The 27,872-nt window shown below is 34.9% G+C and overlaps 2 protein-coding genes and 1 pseudogene across 6 annotated transcripts in view; all 3 read right to left on the minus strand.

Annotated features, from left to right (window-relative positions):
- Window positions 1-27,872, minus strand: part of PRH1 (proline rich protein HaeIII subfamily 1) — a 264,900-nt gene that overhangs the window by 189,424 nt on the left and 47,604 nt on the right. For all 5 annotated transcript variants that reach the window (XM_063694582.1, XM_031000687.3, XM_055358683.2 and 2 more), the window contains one exon: window positions 4,451-4,619. In XM_063694582.1, coding sequence (XP_063550652.1) covers window positions 4,451-4,455 — 5 coding nt within the window. In that variant the 5' untranslated portion in view covers window positions 4,456-4,619. The remainder of the gene's footprint in view (window positions 1-4,450; window positions 4,620-27,872) is intronic.
- LOC109029162 (taste receptor type 2 member 19-like) lies at window positions 5,519-8,864 on the minus strand (annotated as a pseudogene).
- LOC101138029 (taste receptor type 2 member 46) lies at window positions 20,579-21,673 on the minus strand. Its single transcript, XM_004052732.4, has one exon. The coding sequence runs from the start codon at window positions 21,571-21,573 to the stop codon at window positions 20,644-20,646; it is 930 nt and encodes a 309-aa protein (XP_004052780.4). The 5' UTR covers window positions 21,574-21,673; the 3' UTR covers window positions 20,579-20,643.

The raw sequence follows: 27,872 nt of genomic DNA on the forward strand, positions 1-27,872 counted from the left end.
TAAATAGAGCATCTCAACCACAGCTCCACCACTCTATTCCATGATTTAAATTTTACGCTGTTTTTGCTTCGTTTTGTTTTGTTTTTTGAGACGGAGTGTCGCTGTCTCCCAGGCTGGAGTGCAGTGTCGCGATCTCGGCTCACTGCAAGCTCTGCCCCCCGGGTTCACGCCATTCTCCTGCCTCAGCCTCCTGAGTAGCTGGGACTACAGGCGCCCACCACCACGCCTGGCTAAATTTTTGTATTTTTAGTAGAGACGGGGTTTCACCGTGTTAGCCAGGATGGTCTTGATCTCCTGACCTCGTGATCCACCGAACTCAGCCTCCCAAAGTGCTGGGATTACAGGCGTGAGCCACCGGGCCCGGCCCAGGCTTATTCCTGAAAATCTTATTACCCTGATACCAAAACCAGACAAAGACACATTGAAAAAAGAAAACTACAAGTAAATATCCCTGATAAATACTGATGCTAAAGTCTCAACAATATACTAGCGAATCAAATTAAATAATACATTAAAAAGATAATTCCTCATGGCCAAGTGGGATTTATCCCTGAGATGCAAGGGTGGTTCAACATACACAAATCAAAATCAATCAATGTAATACATCATATCAACAGAATGTAGGACAAGAACCATATGATCATTTAAATTAATGCTGAAAAAGCATTTGATAAAATTCAATATTCCTTCATGATAAAAACCCTCAGAAATCTGAATATAGAAGGAAAATCTAAACATAATAAAAATCACATAGAAAGACCCACAACTAGTATCATACTGAATTGGGAAAAACTAAAAGACTTTCCTCTAAGATCTGGAACATGCCAAAAATGCTCACAATCACTGCTGCTATTCAACATAATAGTAGAAGCTCTAGCTAGAGCAATCATGCAAGAAAAATAAATAAAGAGCATCCACATAGGAAAAGAATAAGCCAAATTATCCCTGTTTTCAAACAATATGATCTTATATTTATAAAACCTGAAGACTGTGCCAAAAAACTATTAGAATTGATAAACAAACTCAATAAATTTGCAGGATACACAATTAACATAAAAAATTAGTAGTATTTCTATATGTCAATAGTGAACAATCTGAAAACAAAATCAAAAAATTAATCCCTCTTACAAAAGCCACACATAAAATTAAATAGCTGAAGATTAACTCAACCAAAGAGATGAAAGATCTCTATAATGAAAACTATAAAACACTAATGAAAGAAATTGAAAAGGACACCCAACAAAAGAAAAGATGGTCCATGTCCATGGATTAGAAGTATCAACATTGTTAAAATGGCCATACTACCCAAAGAATCTACAGATTCAATGTAATTCCTATCAAAATACTAAAAACATTCTTCACAGACATAGAGAAAACAATCCTAAAATTTATATGGAGCCACAACTGACCCAGAATAGCCAAAAGTATCCTAAGAAAAAAGAACAAAAGTGGAGGAATCATGTTACCTGACTTCATATTATACTACAGAGGCTGTAGTAACCAAAACAGCATGTTACTGGCATTAAGACAGACACATAGACCAACGGAATAGAATAGACAACTTGGAAACAAATCCACACACCTACAGTGAACTCATTTTTGAAAAAGATGCCAAGAACGTACATTGGAAAAAGACAGTCTCTTCAATAAATGGTGCTGGGACAACTGAATATCCCTATGCAGAAGAATGAAACTAGTCCCATATATCTATACAAATATCAAATCAAAATGGATTAAAGATGTATCTTTAAGACCTCAAACCATGAAGCTCCCATAAGAAAACTTCAGAGAAACTCCCCAGGACATTGGTTTGAGCAAAAATTTCTTGAGAAGTAATACCCCACAAGCACAGGGAACCAAGTCAAAAATGCACAATTGGGATGACATCAAGTTAAAAAATACTTCTGCACAGCAAAGGGTACAATCAACAAAGTAAAGAGACAACCCACAGAATGGGAGAAAATATTTGCAAACTACTCATCTCACAAGGGATTAATAACCAGAATATAAAAAGAGCTTTAACAACTGTATAGGAAAAAAAAAATCTAACAATCTGATCAAACAATGGGTGAAAGATTTGAATATGCATTTCTCAAAAGAAGATATACAAATGTCAAACACACATATGAAAAGGTGAAAAGGTGCTCAACATCACTGACCATCAGAGAAATGCAAACCAAAACTAAAATGAGATAGATATCATCTCAACTCCGTTAAAACAGCTTATATCCAAAAGGCACGTAACAAGTGCTGGTGAAGATGTGGAGAAACGGGAACCATTCTACACCTCAGGTGGGAATATAAATTAGTAAAACCACTATGGAAAACCATTGAAAGTTTTCTTAAAAGACAAAAATTAGAGCTACCATATGTTCCACCAATCTCACTGGTGTGTATATACCCAAAAGAAAGGAAATAAGTGTATCAAACAGGTATCTACACTCCCATGTTTGTTGTAGCACTGTTCACAATAGCCATGATTTGGAAGCAACCTGAGTGTCCAGCAACAGATTAATAGATAAAGATAATATGGTACATATACACAATGGAGTACAATTGAGCCATTAAAAAATGAGATCCTGTCATTTGCAGCAATATATGGATAGAATTGGAGATTATTAAGTTGAATACATCAGAAACAACTGCAATGTTTGCACAGAAGGCATGGACATAGAGAGTACATGGATGCTAAACAAAGGCTGGGAAAGGTAGTGGAGGCTAAAGGGAAGCAGTGGCTGGTTAATGGTTACCAAAAAAAAAAAAAATAGAAAGAATTAATAAGACCTACTATTTGATAGCACAGCAGGGTGACTATAATCAATGATAATTCAGTTGTACATTTTAAAATGACTGAAAGAGTATAACTGAATTGTCTGTAACAAAAAAGAGTAAATGTTTGAGGGGATGGCTACCCCATTCTTCATTATGTGACATTGCATGCATGTATCAACACATCTCATGTACCCAATAAATATATGCACCTAGTATGTATCCACGAAACTTAAAAATACATTTTAAAAAAAGAAATTCCTAAACTTCCTATATCTGTTTACTGATAAGGTAAATTAATACGTCCACATAATGTTAAAATACCAAAAAATGTAAAATTATGCTTTCAAATAAACTGAATACAAATTATGAAAAACTCCACATATTGACAGTAATTATTTTCTCTAGCCTATCAGCTTAAATTTAATTTCCAAGATTCCTGGTGCAATTTAAGACCTTAGACTAATATTAAATTCAGTGAGTTGATGAAAATCTTCGGATAATTTCTAGTTAAGTTGGAATACTGAAATGTGGTCACCAATCACAGGTTATATAATAAATAAATATAACTTTTATTCTTATATTTTATGGAGTGGATATTTGTTTGGATTACACTATGAAACATGGGGGTTTTGTAGACCAATTCAAGCAAGTGTAAAAAGGATGTATATGACTATAGAAAGTTGTAATATATGTGCTTGAGAATTTTGCACATCTGCCAAAAGTTATTTTTAATAGTCCTCAATTACATAACTTCCAGTTTTCTCCTTGAAAGAGAATTACTTTGATTAGTGTAATTAATAAAAGTAGGAGGTAGAACCAAGGTAGAAACCTGAATGGACAAGGAATATGACTGTTATGAAAGGTAATGGAATGTAGTTTAGGTTTTCAAGAATAGAGTATCTTTGCCTAAAGTAATGTGTTTTGTTGCTATCTCTGTCTTCACTGTGCTTGATGATAACTGAAATCTCAATTTAATTATTTTAGCTGGGCTACATGAAGTCTGCCCTATACATGCATGGTATAGGGACCAGACAAAGCTTTGGATAGTTTATATTCAGAAGTTGGGGCTCCCCTTTTCTGGCCTTCTCCTTTCTCAGATTTTCTCCTGACCTCCTGCTGCTCGTGTTATCCCAAACTCAGTCCTCTGTTACTTCAACCCAGTAAGTCTACAGTTTTCTTCTGACGTTTTAGTCCTCTGCATGGTGCACACTAGGGCCAGCTATAAAATCAGGAAACTCACTCCTTGCTATTCCCTTCTTCCAAGTGCTGACCTCTCTCTAGTATCTGCCTATTTTGTTCATTCTCCATTGCCAATGAATGGCTGTTTTTTAAAATATTTTATCCAGAATTTATAGAAAGTATCTGTGGGAGGCTTGGTCCTATGGGTTTTATTTGATCTTTAGTGTAAGAAAAAAATGTTGTATGTATATTTTTCTACTTATCATGTTTCCCTCTTTCTTTGGCCCACTATTTCATGTAGAATACATTGACAGTCATTAGTTTTACAACTTAGTCTACAGATTCTGAATTATAGAGAACAGCTCATGATGGAATTGGGGAGAATATTGGCATCATCCGGAGATCATACATTTGTATCAGGATGAAATTGGAAAAGGGAGCACATTTCTGAATCATCAAGATTAGTGGTTTGAAAACATGTCTAAGTGCTTTGACTCACCTCATATGGATAGATGGAGTCTATTCCCCTCCACATCCAAACTGGCCTTCATGATGTGTTAAGTAAATGTTCTGTCACAGAACTGACACAGAAGAACTTCCAATGTTTAAAAAGCCGGCGCCTTCTTGTCACATGTGCCCTTGGGGCCTTGAGCCAAATGCTGGAGAACCTATGTCAAGAAACAAAATAAAAATAGAAAGAGATGCTTGAGGAGCCTCAGCTCACTGCCCACCCACAATAAAACATATGATTAATACATTTCCTATCATCAATATATAGATTAGACAGATAATTTTCAATATTTGCAGAATGTTTCATTCAATTGTGATCCATAGTTTATATACCCTGTTTACATTGAGTTTATTTTAAGAGAGGGAATAATTGAATTTTTTTGAGAAATATTAAGAATGGGAGACAAAGGGAAAATTGGAAATTCAAGGGCTCAGAGGTGGCTAAGCAAAATAAATGGAAATACTTGAAATCAGATGTCAATTTCAAAAAAAAAAAAGGTTTTCTGTAATTCGAAAAGTGGAAGAAACAACTTTTCTAACTACACATTAAAAGATTATAACAGCACTGAAACTATCATGATCATGTATCTTCATTCCTATTATAGAAATGATTTTTTTCTAACCTATTCACATACTACTATTAAATCCAGTATCCTTTAGAACAGTTTTTGGTATACACATACAAAATTTACTCTACTTATGTATGTATGTTTGTCACTCAAATTTTATTGTGTGCATCATTAGCTAACAACCATTCTATTTGCTTTATAATAAATATAAAATAAGAATTCATAATGAAATAAAACCTACCCCAAAGATCCATTCTCATCATTAATTTAGAATTGAATGTTTTTACCATCCAAAAAATTAGAGGTTCAAACAATGATAGTTAAGTACATATATGTGGTACAAATTACAATGGAAAACAACAATGATTTCCTGATAAAAGCTGTAAGTTCCTAATTATAAATAGAGGTAATAAATTCTTCACATGAAATACCATAGGATGAACTATCATAAAATATACCTACATATATATGTGAAATATACTCGGCTTCATAATTTGTGGTCAATGTTGTTATTCATACACATGCACACATATACCCACACACATATATGTGTGTGTGTGTGTATAGATAGATAGATAGATAGATAGATAGATATATGACTTTTCTAGGTATCTGTTTCGAAATTACTCAAATATATACACTAAGGAAAAACGAATGGAAATATAAAATGTTCCAGATACCGTCAGTTTGTTTTCAGCTAAAAGATACACAATGCTCCCTTTGTGAATCTATGGAGTTGAGGGTTTCTGTCCTTTCACTCAGCATTTCACCTGTCACAAAGCTGAAAGAAAGGTCTGTTTTGGCTTCCTATTTCCCATAGTCAGGATGAATGAGTGGAACAAAGGATACATGATTGCAAGAGTTTGGTAAAGCAGGAATACAAGTTTGCTCTGCTGAGTCCTAGGATTCCAAGTTGATGTGATTAGACACAGAAAGTAAATGGCAAATAACATAAGGAAGGAGATCACAGTTTGCAAAGCTTTTATGTGCACCTTGGTGCTGAGATCTTGCGATCCTTTGCCATGGAGCTGCATCTTCTTGACATGTTTACATGGAGAATATATTAACAGCAGAAAAGATATTAGTGTCAGAGTGAAGGGTGTGACGTTTGCTGGCATGGTTACAGTCAAGTTTGAAAGCTGTATTGCATTCCTCAATTTGATCATCCAAGACAAATTTCCTTCATATTCTTTTGTCCACACACTCTCACCCGTGGTTATCAGAGCAAGATTACAAATGAAAAATACCAAGGGCCCCAACAATATCACCAAACCAACATTCTTAATCCTCTTCTTTAGGTGGAGAAAAATAAGGTTGGAAAAATTGGCAGTCTTGAGCAAATGAAATATGCTGAGGCTAGTAACACCCAGATGCTGAAATGCTTGGTTATTGCTGAGACATTAGAACCAAAAATTCTTACTTCTAATCTATATGAAGCCAAATTAAACACAGTTGCATACCAATGTAATAATATGACCCAGAGTAAACCAATTCTGGACACCACCAGAGCAGTGAGAAATTTGGTCAGCTGATGAGATCTTTTGTGTCTTAACCCACTCAATGACACCTACTAGAGCTATGAAGCCATTGGCAACATTTCCAAGAACAAATGCAAACACTACCAGAATTGATAAAATGATGAGCAGAAAACATATCATGTTTGAACAAATGAAAAGAAAGAAAAAATGCAGCCTTAATAACACTGGTTGTGATTCCCTTAATATCCAGACCTTAATGTCGATAAACACTTGACTTTTAAATGTGCAGTAACATTTTCTGCCTTTAAATTCATGACTAATTTCAACAGGAAAGCACCATCATATGCTAATGGATGAATTCAAAGCTGTCTTTATAGAAATAGAAAATATTCTTATTCTCAAAACAGCTCAAATTCACTCCTCTTCATACACTGTCTGTCTTACTATATGCTGAAATATTTTATATTGAGGATGAAGTGAAAAGTAAATTCTCATGTGTTAGTATGCAAATAAAGGCATTTTTTAAATTGTTTTGCAATTGTTTTCCTTGCTAACCTCTCCATAATTTGTGTCCAGCATTGTCAGTTGTTACATAGGGAAATTTTAAAACCCAATACACATATCATACAGTACAGGTTTAAATTGTTTAAGGAGCTTGGTCATAACTAGGATAATACCAATATGGTTTGTTTAATACCAGAATCTAAACCTTTTATCAATATCATCCAAGATTATTTTGGAAAGTCCTGGGAGGCCAATACACCTTAAAATCTGGTTTCTGATAACCAATACATTTATATGACATCATTGTTAATAAGCTCCTCAATACATAGACACACATGCACTCACACACTTAGCAGATGCAATGAATTATTTTCTTATAAATCCCCAATTGGAAAACGAGTTTCCCCAGGAGGTCATCTAGGTGGAATTAGTCATATTCCACTCAGGGTTGTCAGACAATGAATAATATTTATCAAACATGTTTCTCATGCTTGGGCCTGCCAAGACCAGCTCGGTTGTGGAGACCCTAATCCTGTGGCGCCAGAGGAATTAAGACACACACAGAAATATAGTGTGTGGAGTGGGAAATCAGGGGTCTCACAGCCTTCAGAGCTGAGAGCCCCAAACAGAGATTTACCCACATATTTATTGACAGTAAGCCAGTGATAAGCATTGTTTCTATAGATTATAGATTAACTGAAAGTATTCTTCAGGGGAAACAATGGGATGGGCCAAAACAAAGGGATGGGTCTGGCGAGTTATCTGCAGCAGGAATATGTCCTTAAGGTGCAGATCGCTCATGCTATTGTTTGTGGCTCAGGAATACCAGTAAGTGGTTTCGTGCCCTGGGTGGGCCAGGTGTTCCTTGCCCTCATTCTGGTAAACCCACAACCTTCAGCATGGGTGTCATGGCCATCACGAACATGTCGCAGTGCTGCAGAGATTTTGTTTATGGCCAGTTTACTGGGGCCAGTTTATGGCCAGATTTGGGGGCCTGTGCCCAACATAGGCCTTTGGTAAATTTATTCTCAAGTCTGTTTTTTGTTTAAATATTAATTATTTAATTAAAACAGTCAGCAATTTTGCAAATATTTCTAAGTACCCTACACTTTGTCATATAATCCTGCAGTATTCTCCCACCACAGGCAGGGTGACTACCTGGAACTTGGACTCTGAATTCACTCATGTAATTTGCTTCAGTGAACAGCAAATTAGTAGACTTTACACAGAGATTTAAGACGGTTTCCATATTGGAGTTTCTTGCTCTTTTCCATTCACCATGAGAACATCATCTGGTGAGTACACTGTTCCCAGAAGAAGAATGAGAAACTAATGGAGTCAGAATACCACTGCCTTATCCAGCCTAAATCAGCCAAAGTAGCTTCAAGATGCAGAATGTGGCCCATCTCCAATCACCACAGCCATCCACCAAACCTAGCTGACAAAAATGAAATCCAAAGACATATGAGACACAAATATCTAATGCAGTTTTGGAGGATTTTCTCTTGCAGAAAAACTTAAGTGATATAGGTATTCTGCTAAGCCAAGCGTGTGGGAAGCATGTCCACCCCTGTTGTGTCAGGAATTCAGGATCCAAGGGAAAAATAGATGGAAAATGTCAATGTTTTGTCACATGAAGTAGATAATTAAAACTAGAAGAAATATCTACTGAAAAATCTGGGGTTGGCAGGAAACATCTTGTCAAATTTTCAGTAGTTACAACTAAAATCAAAAATTTTCTAATTAAAATCTTTTAGAGCTGTACATGAATGTATACAAACAGTGTATTTTTCCCTTTGGTATATAATGAGCAGAGTAATAATAATTTTCATGGAACATTTCTTCTGATTAATAATTTTTATATTATAACTAGACTGCACACTTAGAAATGAGCCAAAACAAAAATGGAAAACATAGCAATATGTCTTAAACACTCATGTAACCATCATGTAGGGCAAGACATGGAATGTTGCTAACAGCCTAGGTTTACCTCAATGTGTTTCCATCCCTCTACACCTTTCTTCACACCTCCTGTAATACACAACGTCCATAATTTATGGTGATCATTTTTTTAAATTTTTCTTTATACTTTACCAACTAGGTATGCAACCCTAAACTCAATAGCTTGGTTTGGTCTGCTTGGAACTCTGTATAGATACAATCCTATATGTTCGTATTCATGGCTTCCTGTGCTCAACATTATGGATCTGAAATGTAATCACATAACTGCATGTACATGTGATTCATTTCTTTTCACTTCTCTATGTTTTTCCATTTTATGATTTTATTGTAATTATTTATTCATCCTTATTTGATGTACATATGGGCAGCTTCTTTTCTGAGCTGTTAGAATAATTCTACAATGAGCATTCTTTCACATATCATTTGCTACAATTCCTTTGCATATATATAGCTGGGTGTAGAATTACAGGGTCCTTGATTATGACATTCAAATTCTCCTCACAGACATAGAAAAGCCCAAAACACAGTCTGACTAAATTTATTCCTGTCACCTTTATCTCCAGTCTCTTTATTGCTATTTGCATATATCTTATCAATTATACATTTAATCCAACAAGACAATATTGTTTTATAGTCAACATTTATTTAGAATTACACACTTATTTTTCGTCATTAATTTTTATTGCTCCTTGCATGTTCAACTTTGTATTTTCAGTAATTTTTATTATAACTGAAAAATATCATTTTCAATTTCTGTTTATGAAGGTCTACTACTCTTTGGAAACACACTGAACACATGATTCCATTGAATTCCTCCTTCCATATTTTCTGTTAAAATCAGGTTGTATTTAGAATGCAGTTCTTATCAACATACTCTATCTTCTACCTCTAGCTACTTTTCAGATTTTCTACTGGTCTTTGGTGTCCTGTATTATTTTTTGTTAACTTGATTTTAGTTATCATGCCTGAAGTTTGTGATTACTAAAGATATATGCTGGGATATATTTTCACTTTTGGAAAAATCCCTGCAACATTTCTCTCGCTCTATTTTCTCTCCTCTAATCTTACAGAACTCTACAAGTTCTGTAACATACTCTACAAGTATGTTAGGTGTTTTGATGATCAATGTGTTACCCTCTAGCCTTGCATTTTCCATTTCTTTCTCTCTATGCTTCATTCTGTGTAGCTATCTTCTAATTCACTAATTATCTCTTCTAGTGCTCTAACTGGTTGACTCTTTCTATTGGATTCTCAGTACTGATATTTCATTTTTTTAGTCTTATTGTTTTAGTGTTCAGAATAATCTTTTATTCTCTTTCTGAACATTATTTTCTATAGGAAAACTGAACAAACTACTCTTAACACTCTGTTCTTTTTAAAAATGTTTCTGATTTTTTTGATTTTTTGTTTTTTGTTTTAGTATGTTAGAAATGAAAACGGTAACAATTTTCTTCTTTTCCCAACACTTTAGTCAGAGAATAGAATAAAAGCTTTGTGTTAGAATTTACCTTCAATTTGAAAGAAACTGGAAATTAAGTTGATGTGAGTAGCTTTTTTTGGATATTAGCTTGTCTGTTGCTGGGTCCCCACCACAAACTCTGCTCAAAGGGAACTCAAAGAGCAGCACTGGATTTCAAAATATCATTGCAATAGATAAAATATAGTTCATTAACCACAGATACATCACTGTATTCCATGACATAATTTTCACTTTGCTTATGTTGTTGAAAAGGTGCTCTGTGCCTTTGAATTACATCATTATCCAAATGATATAGACAAGATGTGGGGGAGAGCTTACTTCTGTTTGATTTATTTAGCCCTAAAATCCTCTCTTTAGAAATAAGAGCTTGATCATGAAATGGTTTATTTATTTTTCTTACTAAGCAATTTTATTTATACTAAAATCAAAATCTTTTTATAGTGTTCCTTGGAGTAGTTTAATATCATCTATAATTGTTTTCTTAAGCAATGTATTTTAAACTACACTACACTACACTTAACTTTCTAAATCTCAATGTATTCAGCCTGACGTGAACTTTGCTGTTTACTAATGTAACTTTCCCACAATGATATCTCTTGGAAATTACATAGACGTTACCCAAATTATGTATGTAAATATTTCAGAAATAAATCATTTAATAAGATAGATGTAAATGTAGATGATGATAATAATGATGATGATGTCACCTGAAAGGGAGAATGTTACTAAATAACTGTGATTTGAGTCTTCTTTTCAAAGCACTAGAGTTAAGGGTGGTGGGAGAACATTATTATTCATCCTCATGGCTTTACATTTTGTGTGTGTGTGTGTGTGTGAGATGGAGTTTTGCTCTTGTCACCCAGGCTGCAGTGCAATGGCACAGTCTCAGCTAACTGCAACCTCCGCCTCCAAGGTTCAATTGAGTCTCCTGCCTCAGCCTCCCAAGTAGCTGGGATTACAGGTGCTGTCCATCACATCCAGCTAATTTTTGTATTTTTAGTAGACAGTGGGTTTCACTATATTGGCCAGGCTGGTCTGGAACTCCTGACCTCAGGTGATCCACCAGTCTCAACTTCCAAAGTGCTGGGATTACAACCATGAGCCATGGTGCCTGGCTCGATTCTTATATTATTCTCAGAATCAGGCCTAGACAAATACCCTCACATAGTATTTCATCAAGAGTAACATAAAATCAACATATTTCTAATGATTTGCAAGGTATTTTTTCTTTTACCACATTCTAAAAATTACCTCAAAAGTGACCTCTAGCAAAGAATACTCTCTTTTTGGCTGTTTAATTTTTTTCCACTTTCATATGAACTTACACAAATACTCTGTGCAATTATAAAGTGTATAAGCTTCATCTTTTAATAGCATTATTAACAAGTGAAATTCTCTCTACTGTTTATTTTTAATCTCAGCTACTGTCACAAAATCTGGGTGATTTTATTACAGCAGTCAAAGTAGTTACACTAAATATGCTTTATGCCTCAACAAAATTATCTTTCTACTAATTCTTCTCTAATATTCAAAAACTTTGTACTATCAAAATATTTTTCCTCACATATGTGTACACATGCATGGTATAATCTTTGAATGGTAAAAATGTGCATAATTATTTCATTTAGAGATAAATTTATAAAAATTGTCCTGTGTATTTAATATCTATATTACTATAATTTATTGGAAATTCACTAATTTCTGCCACTTTGAAATGTTATCATAAATAATGAAATTGGAAATAAGAAAAAAAGGTGTCTAGTGTAATACAGATGCTCAGAATCTGATGTTTCTTTTTTTTTTTTTTTTTTTGAGACGGAGTCTTGCTCTGTCACCCAGGCTGGAGTGCAGTGGCGAGATCTCGGCTCACTGCAAGCTCCGCCTCACTGCAAGCTCCGCCTCACTGCAAAATCCGCCTCACTGCAAGCTCCATCTCCCAGGTTCATGCCATTCTCTTGCCTCAACCTCCGGAGTAGCTGGGACTACAGGCGCCTGCCATCACGCCTGGCTTATTTTTTGTATTTTTAGTAGAGAGGGGGTTTCACCGTGTTAGCCAGGATGGTCTCCATCTCCTGACCTCGTGATCCACCCAACTTGGCCTCCCAAAGTGCTGGGATTGCAGGCATGAGCCACCGCACCCGGCCAGAACCTGATGTTTCATAGTAAAACTAACATTAAGAATGTGGAGGTAGACTTCCTGCTTATCTCTTACTTTTTAAAATATTTAAAGAAAAGTTTAAAATTTTATCTTGGATTTCTTACTATCATAATGCTCTATTCTTTATTCAGCAAAACTCTATCATGATGTCTATAAGAATATGCTTTTTCAGCCTATTTTATATTCATTCATTTATTATATGATTTGCTTTTTAAATATTTTCATTATTGTGAAGCATATTTACAAAGTAATAAAGCCTAAATGTACAGTAAATTAAAAAATTATGGCATTAAAAGTCATGTTATCACATCTTGGTCATAAAGTAGAATTTGCCAGCAATCCAGACACTCCCCATATATGCCTTCCTGTTGATATCATTTCCCTTTTGTTTCCTCCATCCCTACTATCCCAATTGTTATGATAATCACTCACATGTCTCACTTTAGAATTTTGCCACCAATGTAATAAATTGTAATTTATTAAAAATATTTTTTGTAAACTTTATATAAATGGAATTAGACTGAATCTTTTTTCAATTTTAATAATTCCTCTCTTATCGATGTTGTCCAAATACGTTCATTTTCCTTTTTATTTATATTCTTTGTCAACATGTCTCTCTAGTTGGTTCATTTTGATTGCTGTATAGTGTTCTATTGTACAAGTGTGCCATAATTTATTTATACATTTTATCACTGATGGAAATTTGAGAGACTTCTCAACTTTAGCTATTAAAACTCAGTGATATGAAAGATCAGGACATAGACATAGGCAAGGCCTTGAGGACGAAAATACCAAAAGCACTGGCAGCAAAAGCCAAAACAGACAAATTGGATCTAATTAAACTGAAGAGCTTCTGCACGGCAAAAGAAACTACCATCAGAGTGAGCAGGCAACCTACAGAATGGGAGAAAATTTTTCAATCTACACATCTGACAAAGGGCTAATATCCAGAATCTACAAAGAACTTAAACAAATTTACAATAAAAAAAATCCCATCAAAAAGTGGGCAAAGGATATGAACAGACACTTCTCGAAAGAAGACATTTATGCAGCCAACAGACACATGAAAAAATGCTCATCATCACTGGTGATCAGAGAAATACAAATCAAAACCACAATGAAATACTATCTCATACCAGTTAGAATGGCGATCATTAAAAAGCCAGGAAACAACAGATGCTGGAGAGGATGTGGAGAAATAGGAACGCTTTACACTGTTGGTGGGAGTGTAAATTACTTCAACCATTATGAAAGACAGTGTGGTGATTCCTCAAGGATCTAGAGCTAGAAATACCATTTGACCCAGTGATTCCAATACTGGCTATCTACACAAAGGATTAAATAGCATGCTACTATAAAGACACATGCACACGTATGTTCATTGCGGCACTATTCACAATAGTGAAGACTGGGATCCAACCCAAATGTCCATCAATGATAGATTGGCTAAAGAAAATGTGGCACATATACACCATAGAATACTATGCAACCATAAAAAAGGATGAGATCATGTCCTTTGCAGGGACATGTATGAAGCAGGAAACTCAATAATATTTACATGAAGTATTATTAAAACTAACATTTTATAAGCCTTTTTCTATTATAATTTAGAATGTATCCTTAATTCAAAAATTGTTACTCTTTTTAAATTCTATGAGTGTGATTTTATGCACATTTATTAATAATGAATTATATATTTTATATATGTATTCATTTTCCTTTATTCGTTTTTCTAATATTTTTTAAAGTTTTAAGTGCTTTTTTGTTATGAACACATTATACTAGACATACTTCTTTTAACCAAATATTATGCCAAATGACTTTGAGAAAATATGATTAGTTAACAGCATACTGTAAGGCAACTTTCAGCATTGTTTAACAACTACTTAAAAGGACCCAAAGAAAATAATATGTTGAAATATCAAATCAGTCTATAAGTGTAATGAAGGTGCCTATGGGAAAATACAAATTCTACCATTACTGTTATGGATAATAATGAGTAGTAAACATATCATGTCTGAATTTTTTTAAGGCAGGCCTAATATCAATGGGCAATATTCCCTTTAAGGTCCTGACCTTAATTTCTATGTGTACCTGATTTCTGATTGTGCAGTAATGTTCTTGTTCCTTTTAAATTCTCTGACTAATGTCAAGCAGGAATTCACCGGGCCATGCTATTGAATGAGTTCAAGGCTGTCTTAATGGAAAACATGATAATTTCCAAAACAGCTCAAATTAACTCCTATTCAAATGCTGTGTCCTTATTATATGATAAAATGTTTCATACTGATGTTGAAGTAAAAGCTGAATTCTCATTTGCCAGCAAGCAAATCAGGTCATATTCTTATTCATCATTTTGCCATTTATTCCTTGTTTAACCTCTCTATAATTTGTGTTGAGCAATGGCAGTTGTAAGGGAAATTTTCTAACCTAATATATAAATCATACATCGGATGCCTATACTGTTATATGTAGCTTGGTCAAAACTAGAATCATGACCACTGGTGATTCACCTTTTCTATGCCAGATTTAGTGTGTCCCAACTTTTCCTACCAAAAGCATCCAAGGTTTTCTTGGGAAGCCCAGGAAGGCCAATATTCCTAAAAATCTGGTTGCTGCCAAATAATAATTTTGTATAACTTATTGTTAACAAGCTCATTAACACAAACACGTTCACACACACACATATACACACCTCATAGTTGGGAAATATTATTGTCCTATAATTTCTAAAATGAAAAAATAATTTTCTTACTTGGGCTTTTCAGTGCATTTTCAATCTTTATCAAACTTAGCCTCTCATATTTAGGACTTTGACTAAATTATTCTCTTGAGCCTAATACTTAAATATTAGTTGTTTAATTAAAATACTCAGCAATTTTATAACTATTCCTTGGGCACTTAAAAAACATGTTTTCCATTGAAGAGTCTACACTTCTCTGTGTATGAACAGTCAGTTGTATTTTCCTCTATTTAATTCATTTTTGATTACTTAATGGTTTAGATGAATAGATGTTAAAAATCAGTCTCCAGTCTTGGATTTTTATTTCTTTTCAGTTTTTACAGTATGATGGTTTCTAAGAGGGGATCCTGGAGTCAGACTGCCAGGACAGGAAACCAGATTCCCTGCTTTGTATAGCTATGATCTGAGACTCCATTTTACAACTACTCCCTGCCCCAGTATTATCACCTATAAAAAGCAGATGATTGGCCAGGCCCGTGGCTCCCAGCAATTTGGGAGGCTGAGGCAGGTGGATCACCTGAGGTTAGGACTTCAAGACCAGCATGGCCAACATGGTGAAACCCTATATCCACTAGAAATGCAAAAATTAGCCAGGTGTGGTGGTGCCCGTCTGTAATCCCAGGTACTCAGATGGCTGCAGCAAAAGAATCATTTGAACCCAGGAGGTGGAGGTTGTAGTTAGTCGAGATCACACCACTGCACACCAGCCTGGGAGACAGAGCTAGACTCCGTCTCAAGAAAACAACAACAAAAAAAGCAGATGATAATAAATCTGTCTTTGGATAGTTTTCTTATGAGTTAACATACTATTTGTATAACTGCTTTCCATTTTACCTTTTTGCTATAGGCAGGAACCAAAGATTGTTAATTATTGATTTGAACCTGTTTTACTTGATATTTAAGACACCAGTAAGAACTTCCACACTTCCACTATTTTTTTTTTCTTCTTCTTAGACAGAGTCTCCCTCTGTCACCCAAGCTGGAGTACAGTGGCAGGATCATAGCCCACTACAGCCTTGAAACCCTGGGCTCAAGCAATCCTCCTGCCTCAGCTTCCCAAGTATTTGGAACTATAGGCACGCAGCACCACGCCAGCTAATTTTTCAATTTTTTGTAGACATGGAGTTTCCATAAGTTGGGAAGGGAACTCCTGCTCTCAAGGGATTCTCCCACCTTGGCCTCCCAAACTACTAAGACTACAGGCATGAGCCATCACATCCAGCCTGCAGGGGGAGTTTTTGAAGGTCAGATGCTACCTAGAGCTTCGGCTCATGTCCATCCCAAGGTGGATCTAATCAGTTTGTAGTTACTACCTCTTCCTGAATGTGTAATTGAACTGGATACGTAAGGCAGCTGGCAGGACTTTCACATTCTTTGTGAACTGTAGAGTAAGGGACATTATTATAGCAGGACCAAGGTGAAGCCTCTGAAATTCTCCACTGCTGGCAACCCAATGTATAAAATATAATAACTGCATTCCCTAAGGAATGGAACTGGCCACTGCCGTGACAAAACACTTGCAAGTCACAGGGGATGGTAGTCCTTTCTATAACCTGATTCACTTAACCTATGTGGCCTCTACCAAAACCAGATGGATTATAGAATGAATGCAGACTACCATAAACTTCAATCAACACTCACAAATGCTTTCTAGGATGTACTGTCTTCACAGAGCAGAGCATAGCTTCTGGCACTTTTTACGGGGCTCGTCATTTGGTGAATATTTGTTAATCTACACCCTTTATGAGGGAAAATCAAGACAATTTGCCTTGTATTGTTAAGAATAATAGCACTGCTTCACTGTTTTATGTCAGGGCTATGTCACTTCTGTTCTCTGTTTAATTTACATTTTTTTAAAACATCATGCTAATTTAATATATTAATAATATTACAGCCTGGGCCCTGTGGCACATGATTGTAATTCCAGCACTTTAGGAGGCTGACTTGGGCCCAGGAGTTTGAAACCAGCCTGGGTAACATGGTGAAATCCCAGCCCTACAAAAAATACCAAAATTAGCCAGGCAAGGTGGTGTGTCCCTGGAGTCCCAGCTGCTAGCAATGCCGAGGAGAGAGAATCAACTGAGCCCAGAAGGTTGAGGCTGCAATGAGCTATGATCCTGCCACTGCACTCCAGCCTCATGGACAGAATGAGACCCTGTCTCAAATAATAATTATATATTATTTGGTATAATAAACAGGAAGAGGCAAGATTCTTAATATTGTAAAATACTATAACATTGAATGGAAGTAAAATACCAGAAGAAAAGAGATATGTGAAGATTCAAGGACTGACAACATAGGTGATGTTTTGAGGTTTTCAGTGTCCCTAGTCCACATGTCAAAACAATCTTTTTTAAAGTAAACGGCACGTTGCTCTCTCTCTATATTTCCTATCACTACAAAAGAGACACAGTGTTTTGGGGGCCTACTGGGATTTTGGAGCCAACATATTCCACATTTGAGAATATCGCTCCGACTCATTAATGAAGTTTCTATAGGCTACTGGTCTCAAATGGAGCCCAGAACAAAAGAGGGCTCTACAGCAGATATAGGTTCTGATCCAAACTGCTATGGCCACTGAGCCAGATGATCCAGCAGAATTCAAAGCTGTTAGAGGCATACATAGTGGGCATTATAGGACTCTGTGCATGTCTCTGACAAGCCTGTGGAAGAGGGGAGAGCAAATCCCTATGGAATTAGTGCAAGACCATTCCCTCTTCAGCAGAGGAGTATCCTCTGTGCAACTGTGCAAGTCATATGCTCATAAAGCCAGCCATGACTGGAGGGCATGAGTACATCTGAGCGGCACAAAGAGTGGTGGTATTGGACACAGACATGTGCTTTCTTAGATTCCCTTCACTATCTCCTATTCCCCTGGCCAGCACCTTGCCTGATCCAGATCATCCTTCCATTTGGGACTTGAATGGAACACCACACTGTGGGCATGAGGTCTGACTTTCACAACCTCCACCTAGGGACTGGATGATGGAAGGCAGAACAGCAGAGATGGTAGTTCTGCCTCAGGGAAACAATGGCCAATGGGAAATCAAATACAGAAGACAACTGAGCAGATACATTCTCCATTCTCCCTCCTCTCTCTCATCCCTGGACTAATGCCGGCTGTGGTTTCCCCTTGTAGCCCTTCTGGAAAAGTGCTGGGAGCCAAGTGCACGCATCTGATGACCGTCATGCTGTCTCTCTCACCTCACTGTGAAGTGGCTGCCAGCAGAGTCATACCAGACATCACCACACATTGTTTCACATTTGTTCCTGTCTCAATTTCCACATATCCTTGCCATTTTTGTCTTGAACTTGATTTCTAAATAAATGTCATCACCTTAATAACAGGTAATACATAAAAAACATTTTAGTAAAGTAGCTGGTTACTAACTCAATTTTTTAAATGAAATGCCATTTTTGTTTAAATAATAATCAACTAGAAAATATCATAATACAAATATATAATTCACAATAGAAAAAAATACATATTCAAATAGACCAAGGTTGTTTATACGCTTTCTAAAAATATTGTAATAGGCACCATCTAATTTTGATGTTCTACCTTGTCTCCAATTCAGACACCTGATACAGCTGCATCAAGACTATATTATTGTCATATTTCCCCTAAAATTGTGGAATAGCCAAACTTTTCCTCTGCGGAAGGATTCTGCTTGGATAAGCCTGTAACCTTAACCTGAGACCAGAACAGGGGAATTCATGCAACTGCAGATTTTGTGATGAGTTTCCTTTTCATTGGTTTACCACATCAGCTTACCCATTTTATCCACCCATTTATTTGTTCATTAAAGTATCATTTTTGACCATCTATTCTTGTTGCTGGGTTCTAGGTCCTGGGAGTCAACAGAAAGCAAGAAAGAGATGAGATCATCTTGCTCTCTGATCTTACATTCAACAGAAAGCAAGACAGAGATGAGATCATCTCTGATCTGATTTTACAGTTCTTACATTGTACTCAGGAAGATACATGATTTTAAAAAAACACATAAATCACGTGTGGGGATGATTTATCTTAAGGTTTAAATCACATTTTTAAAATTTCATAACACCAAAATTAATACAGTCATGTAGAATTTAGCTGTGAACAAGACTGTACATTTCCATCTCATAATAGAACTTCCTATTAATGAATATGTCAACCATTTTCATTTCATCACTGACAACAAAATTATAACTGTAAAGTACATTCTATAATTAAAACAGATTTCATAGATGCCATTTTAACATTTATAAAAATTTCATTGATTTATTTTCCATAATTTCTCTACTATTTTTACATTGATAGTTTTTTTTTAGAACAAGGAAGATTTGGGTTCTGTTACCTGAAGTTTAGAGGGAATTTTATAAATGGAAGGTAAGGGTATAATTAACAATTCAGGGGCTTAAAAGTGCTTTAGAAAAAAATACTAAAATAATTTACATCACCTCTCAACTTCAAAAAAAAAGCTTTTCTTTAATCCAAAAGCTGGAAGAAATGACTTTTCTAACTACATATGGAAACTGATAATAGCAATCAAGATCACAATCATGATTTTTCATCCCTATTATAGAAGAGACTGTTTTCTAAGCTATTCACATGCTTGTATTAAATCTAATATTACTCAGTACTGTTTATGGTAGACATAGTTGAAACTTACTCTACATATGCTTGTCACTCAAATTTTATTGTGTGCATTGTTTTCTAGCAATAATTCTGATTGCTTTTTACTAAACATAAAATAGGAATTCATAATGGAATAAAACCTCAAAGATACATCCTTATTATTGATTTAGAATTGAATGACCTGACCATCCAAAAAGTTACAGGTTCAAACAATGAATTCGAAGCACACTGTGGTATATTTGTGTGGTTCAAATAACAATAGAAAACAGCAATGTCTTTCCTGAGATAAGCTGATAGTTCTTAATAATTATAAATATAGATCATAAATTATTCAAATGAAATATAAAATACAAATGAAATAGGTATGGATTCATAATTCTTAAGAATTTTTCTCATATTTTGTATAATTTGGCAGTTTGTGTGAAAAAACAAAAAAGAGTATGTCACTGTCAATTTTTTTTGTTTTTCATACACACATACACACAAAAATACATATATATATATACGCACTTTTTTAGACTAACGTTAGGTAAAAGACTTTTCTAGGTACATGCTTGAAAGTTATTCATATACATACATTACAGAAAACACAGTAAGAAATATAAAATGTTTCATATAACACCAGTTTGTTTTCTGCTAGAAGATACACAATGCCGCTCTTGTGAATCTATGAAGATGAAGGCTTCTCTCCTTTCACCCAGTACCTCACATGCCACAAAACTGAAAGAAAAGTCTGCTTTAGCTTCTTGTTTCCCCAAATCAGGATGAATGGGTGGGTTGAAGGATAGCTGAATGTAATAGCTTCACAGAACATGAAGACAGGTTTGTTTTCCAGACTCTCAAAACTCCAAACTGACATGATTACGGACAGAAAGTAAATGGCACATAACAAGAGGAAGGAGGTCACAGTTTGCAAAGCTTTTATGTGGACCTTCATGCTGGGATCTTGAGATCCTTTGCCATGGAGCTGCATCTTCTTGAGATGTTTACACAGAGAACAGATTAACAGCAGAAAAGATATCAGAGTCAGAGTGAAGGGAACTAAGTTTGCTAGGATGGTTACCGTTGTATCTGAAAGGTACATTGCACTCCTCAATTTGATCTTCCAAGTCATGTTTCCTTCATATTCTTTTGTCCATATAATCTGATTCATGTTTATCACAAAAAGATGACAAACCAAAAATAGCAAAGGCCCCAATAGTATCACCAGAACAACACTCTTAACTCTCCTCTTTAAGCGAAGAAAAATAAGGTTGGAGAAATTGGCAATCTTGAGCAAATAAAATATGCTGAGGCTAGTAGCAAGCCAGTTGCTGAAATGGCTGATTACTGCCCAGACATTATAAGCAGTAATTCTTACTTCTATACTGTAAAAAGCTGGATTCAACTCAGTTGCATACCAATTTAATAATAATACCCAGAGTAAACCAACTCTGGAGACTGCCAGAGCAGTGAGAATTTGGTCAGCAAAAGAGATCTTTTGTCTCTTGAACCACTCAATGGAATTTGCCAATGCTATGAAGCCATTAGCAAAATTTCCAATCACAAATGTAACCACTATTAGAATGGAAAAAATGATGGGCAGAAAAGTTATCATGTCTGAACAGACAAACAGAAATTTTGTAAATGCTGGTGTAATATCACTGGTTGTGATTGCTTGAATATCCTGACCTTAAATTCTATATGCACCTGATTTGTGTATGTGCTGTGACATTCTTTTTACTTTTAATTGTTGTTACCAATGTCAAGCCAGAAATCACCATGGCATGCTAATGGGTAAGTTCAATGCTGTCTTTATGGAAAATATTCTTATTTTCAAAACAACTCAAATTAACCCATTCATTCACTGTCTGTTCTTGTTATAGGCTGGAATTATTCATACTAAAGTTGACATGAAACCTGAATTCTCATTTGCTAGTATGCAAACAAGGACATATTCACTTTCAGTGTTTGCAATTTTTCCTTGTGTAACCTCTCCATCATTTGTCTTTAGTGACTTCAGTTGTTAGGGAAGTTTTATAACCCAATACAGAGATCATATAGTAAATGTCTAAATTCTTAAAAGGAGCTTGGTCATAATTAAGTTCATCACCTATATGGACTTTTTTAAATGACAGATTTAAATACACAGAATCCAAACTGCTTTTATCAAAAATATCTAAGATTTTCTGGAGAACCTCAGAATCTGGTTGCTGCTAATACTTTTGTATAACTTCATTATTCACAAGCTCATAAATATACACACAAACACACACATGTGCACACCACTCACGAATGGAACAAATTATTTTCTCATAAGTTCCAAAATAAAAAAAGGAGTTTCCAGGAGGTTGTCTAGGTGAAGTTAGTCCTATTTTCCCACTCAGGGCTTTCAGCTCATGAATAATATTTATTTATCAAACATATCTCTAATTCTTAGGCCTTTGGTAAAGTTTATCTCAAGACTAATGTTTAAATATTTATTACTATACAAAACATTTAGCAATTGTATAAGAATTCCTGAGTACCCGACCCTTTGATATACAGTCTTGCAGTATCCTGCCATCACTGAGAAGACTGACTACCTTGCCCCTGAACTTGGAGTACAACCATTTAACTTGCTTTGATAAACAGAAAATTACTACACTTTGCATAGAGATTTCAGATGGCTTCCATAATGGGGATTCTTCCTCTTTCCATTTACCATGAGAATATCACCTGGCTAGTACACTGTTCCCAGAAGGAGAGTGAGAAACTAATGAAGTCAGATTGCCCCCACCTGATCCAGACCAAATTGGCCAAACTCTAACTGCTACCAAGATTCAGAATTTGGTCCATTTCAAATAAACAGAGCCATCCACCAAACCCAGCTTAAAAAAAACGAAATCCAACAACATGTGAGATATAAATATCTAATGTAGTTTGGAGGGTTTTCTCTTGCAGAAAAACATAACTGATAAATCAACTCTGCTAAACCAAGAGTGTGGGAAATATGTACAACCTTGTTGTGTCAGGAATTCAGGAGCCAAAAGAAAAAATAGATGGGAAATTGCAAAGGTTTGTTCTTGTGAGGTCGATAATTAAAGCTAGAAGAAATACATTGGAAAGTTCTGGGGTTGGAGGATAGCATCATCTCAAATTTCCTCACGTTGCAACTAAATAAGAAAGTGCTCACTTCAACTCCCTTAAGAGTTGTATAAGAATGTATACAAATAGTTTATTATTGCCATCAGTATATAATGAGATGAATAATAATAATTTCTATGAGACATATCTCCTAATTAAACATTTTACATTAAAATTATAATGCACACTTAGAAATGAACCAAAACAAAAATGGGAAATACCGCAGTGTATCATAAACATTCAAGTAACCATGATGCAGGCAAGACAAGGAACACCAAACACAACCTAGGTCCACCTCCATGCCACTTTAAAAGTCCCTAAACATTTCTTCGTACCTCCTGAGATAAGCGATATCCAAAATATATGGTGATTATTTTCTTAATTTTCTTTATACTTTACCAACTAGGTATGCAACCCTAAACTCCATCGCTTGGTCTGGCCTGCTTTGCACTGCGTGTAGGTGCAATCCTACATGTTCTTCTTGTTTGTGGCTTCTTGGACTCAACATTGTGTTTCTGAAATTTAGTCACATAGTTGCAAGTACATGTGATTTTTTTTCACTTCTCTATATTGTTCCATTGTGTGGATTTACTGTAATGATTGATCTATCCTTAATATATATTTGGCCAGCTTCTTTTTTGAACAGTTACGAATAATTCTACTAGAGCATTCTTTCATGTATCATTTGATGCAATTCCTCTGTATATATACCTTTGAGTAGAATTACAGGGTCATTGTGCAAAATATCCTCATAGACATAGAAAAGTTTAAAAGATAATTTAACTAAATGTACTCCTGTCAGCTTTACCTCCATTCTACTTTTTGCCATTTGCATATATCTTACCAATTATATAATTACCCCAACAAGACATTATTATTTTATGCAGTAAACATTCATTTAGAATTATGCACATATTTACCACTTTCATTAATTTGTATTCCTTCTTGCATACTCAATTTAATAGTTTCAAAAAGTCCCTTTATTGGCAAGGCAGGGTGGCTCACACCCATAATCTCAACATTTTGTAAGGCTGAGTCAGGAACACCCAGGAGTTCAAGACCAGCCTGTGCAACACAGCGAAACTGTGTCTACAATAAATGAAAAAGCCAGGCATAAGGAAGCTACTCACAAGGCTGAGGTGGGAGGATGGTTTGAGCCCGGGAGTTCCAGACTGCAGTAAGCCACGATCCTACCACTGAACTCCAGCCTGGACACCAGATTGAGACTCCAACTCCACATAGAATAATACTGATAATAATAATAATTTTTCTATTATCTGAAAAAAATATCATTTTAAGTTTCTGTTTATCAAGGTCTATTCTACTTTTGAAATGCACTGAAGACATGATTCCATTGAATTCTAGCTTCATTTTTGTCTGTTGAAAATCAGGTTGTTGTTTAGACAGTTATTCCCTTTAACATAATCTGTCTTTTCCTCTAGTTACCTTTCAGGTTTTTTATTGGTCTTTGATGTCCTGTCATTTTATATTAATTTGGTTTAAGTTATCTTGTCTGAAGTTTGATGGTTTCTAAAAATATATGAACTGATATACTTTATCACTTTTGGAAAAATCTCCACAATGCTTCTGGCCCATTTTCTCTCTTCTAATCTTCTGGAACTGCAGAAGTATGTTAGTTGTTCTGATTGTAGCTTCAATGTCTCTGACCCTCTAGCCTTATATTTTCTACCTCTTGGTCTCTTTATGCTTCATTCTGGGCAGTTATCTTCCAATTCACTAATTCTTTCTTATGTTTAACTGGTTCTTAACTCTGTCTATTGGATTCTCAATATTCATTACTCTTTTTTATCTTATTGTTTTAGGGGTAGAAATGAACTTTTATTCTATTGCTATAAATCATTTTTTAATGGAGAAACTAAACAAAGTATTTATAACACCAACTTCTTAAAAAATAGTTTTTATAAATTTTTAGCACACCTGACATGAAAATTGTAGTGATTTTCTTCTTTTTGTAATACTTAGGTCACAGAAGAGATTAAAATTATGGTCTACGCATTCTCCTGCAACTTGGAAGAAACTGGAAATTGATTTGATGTGAGTAGCTTTTTTTGGATAGCAGCTTGTCTGTTGCTGGGTCATCACCACAAACTCTCCTCACAGGGAAATTCAGTGAGCAGCACTGGATCTCAAAATGTCATTACAATTAATAAAATATAATATCTCAACCACAGCTCCACCTTTCTATTCCATGATTTAAATTTTACTCTGTTTTTATTAGCAGAAATCAAGACTTCTTCGTTTATAACAATCTTTAAAAGATCAAAGAGTAAAACAGTACATACAAGTTTATGAAAGATTGAAGAACTTTAAGTCTCATGGAAACAAAACTGCATCTGGTGTTTCTAAAGAATTCCACCATTTAATCCCTATCCGTGAGTATAGTTTTGTTTATAGAACTATAACTTTCGAACTCCACCATCACTCACTCAAGAGACAGAAGATCTGAGGTCTTAACTCTGTTTGACTATTTGGTCCTAAAATCCTCTGTTAGAAATAAAAGCTAGCTCATAAAATGTATTATTTGCTTTGTCCTTCTTACTGGGTAGTTTTAGTTACACTAAAATCTAAATTGTTTCTATAGTGATCATAATGAAACAAGGATTAGTTTAAGCTCATCCATAAATAATTATTTGCTTAAGCAATATATTGTAAAATAAGCTATACTTAATTTCTAAATCTACATGTATTGAGCATGACTAAGCTTTGCTGTTTACTCCTGTAACTTTCCCACAATGATGGTCTTTTTAAAATTACTTATTTTCCAAATTATGTATTTAAATATTTCAAAAATAAATCATTTAATGAGATAGATGTATATATAGATGATGATGATAATAACTATGGCAGTTTGTAAAAGGGAGAATGCTATTTGATAAATGTGATTTCCATCTCGTTTTTTAAGTACTGGAGTTCAGGGTAATGAGAGAACCCTACTATTCTTCCTCATGGCCTCATGATTCTTCTATGATTCTCAGCATCAGGCCTAGAGAAGTACCCTCATGTGGTAGTTCATCAAGAATAAGGTAAAACCAACATATTTTCAAGAATTTCTTTGCTTCTTTTTCTTTTACTACATTTTAAAAATTCATAGCAAAAGTGACATCCAATAATTAGGATTCTATTTTGGGGTTTTTTGGGCATTTTTCAATATGAATATAGAAAAATACTCTCTGCAATAATACAGTATATCAACTTTATTTCATCTTTTAATAGCATCATTAGCAAGCCAAATTCTTGCAATGCTTTTTCACATTCCTAGCTATGGTGACTAAATCTGGATCATTTTACTATAGCAGTGAAAGTAGCATTATATATGCACAAACATACTCAAAGATCATGCTAAATATGTTTTATATCTTAACAAATTTGTCTTTCTATGATTTTTTTCTCCAATGCAGAACCAAAAAATTTATATTAACAAAATATTTTACCCAACACACAGGTGTACACATGATTAGTATTGTGAAATTAGAATGCTAACAATATGAATACAAATATTTCATTTAGAGACACATTTTGGGATAATAGGTCTATACATTTAACCTCCATCGTACTATAATTTATTGGAAATTCATGACTTTGTGACACTTTGAAATGTGTATTAAAAATAATTAAATTGGAAATAGAAAAAAGGTGTCTAGCCGTCATAAATATTCAACTTTTGATGTTTCAAATTCATATTAGCATTAAGAAGGTGGATTTACAGTTCTTGCTTATGTCTTCTTTTTCAAAAAATAATAATTTAAGAAAACTTTCAGGACAGGTCTAGTGGCTCACATCTGTAATCCCAGCATTTTGGAAGGCTGAGGCAGTTGGATTGCCTGAGCACAGGAGTTCAAGTCCAGCCGGGGAAACATGCCAAAACCCTGTGTCTACCAGAAATAGAAAAAATTAGCAGGGCGTGGTGGTGCACGCCTGTTGTCCTAGCTACTCTGGAAGCTGAGATGGGAGAATTACTTGAGCCTGGATAGCAGAGGTTGCACTGAGACAAGATTCTGCTTGTGCACTCCAGCCTGGGCAACAGAGTGAGACCCTGTCTCAAAACAATAAGAAAAATGTTAAATTTTAACTTGGATTTCTTAGTACCATAATGCTCTATTCTCCTTTATTCAGCAAAAACTCTAATAACAATGGTATCTATAAGAATATGCTGTATCACCCTAATTTTATATGTAGGAATGTATTTTATGTTTCTGCTTTTTTAACTTTTTTTTTTATTGGGGAGCGTAACATACATATGGAGCATAATAAAACCTAATAAACAGTAAGAGAAAAAATTATAACATTAACATCAATGTTACCACACCTTGGTCAGAAAATAGAATTTGCCAGTAATCCAGATACTCCCAATATATGTCTTCTTGTTGACATTTCCCATTTATCTCCTCCCTCCTGATTATCCCAATTGTTATGATGATCACTCATATGTTTCACTGTAGAGTTTTATCACCAATGTAACAAATTACAATATATTAAAAATATTTTTCTTGAACTTTATGTAAATGAGATTATACTGAATGTATTTTTCCATCTTGATAATTCCTCTCACATTTGTGAGTCTTATTATCTATGTAGCTCAAATTTGTTCATTTTCTTTGTTGTATTATTCTGTTGTAAACATGTCTGTCTAGTTTGTTAATTTTGATCACTGTATAGTATTCCATTGTGTAAGTATGCCACGATTTGTTTATCCATTTGAAGGTCTGAAAGACATTTGGAGGACATGCATAAAGATAAATTTATATTCTTATTGCATACCATACACAAAAA

Source organism: Gorilla gorilla, chromosome 10, assembly GCF_029281585.2.
Source record: "Gorilla gorilla gorilla isolate KB3781 chromosome 10, NHGRI_mGorGor1-v2.1_pri, whole genome shotgun sequence".
Lineage (NCBI taxonomy): Eukaryota > Metazoa > Chordata > Mammalia > Primates > Hominidae > Gorilla > Gorilla gorilla.

Excerpts from the sequence above, each read along its gene's own strand:
- LOC101138029 (XM_004052732.4), bottom strand. The coding sequence starts at position 21,573 with ATGATAACTTTTCTGCCCATCATTTTTTCCATTCTAATAGTGGTTACA.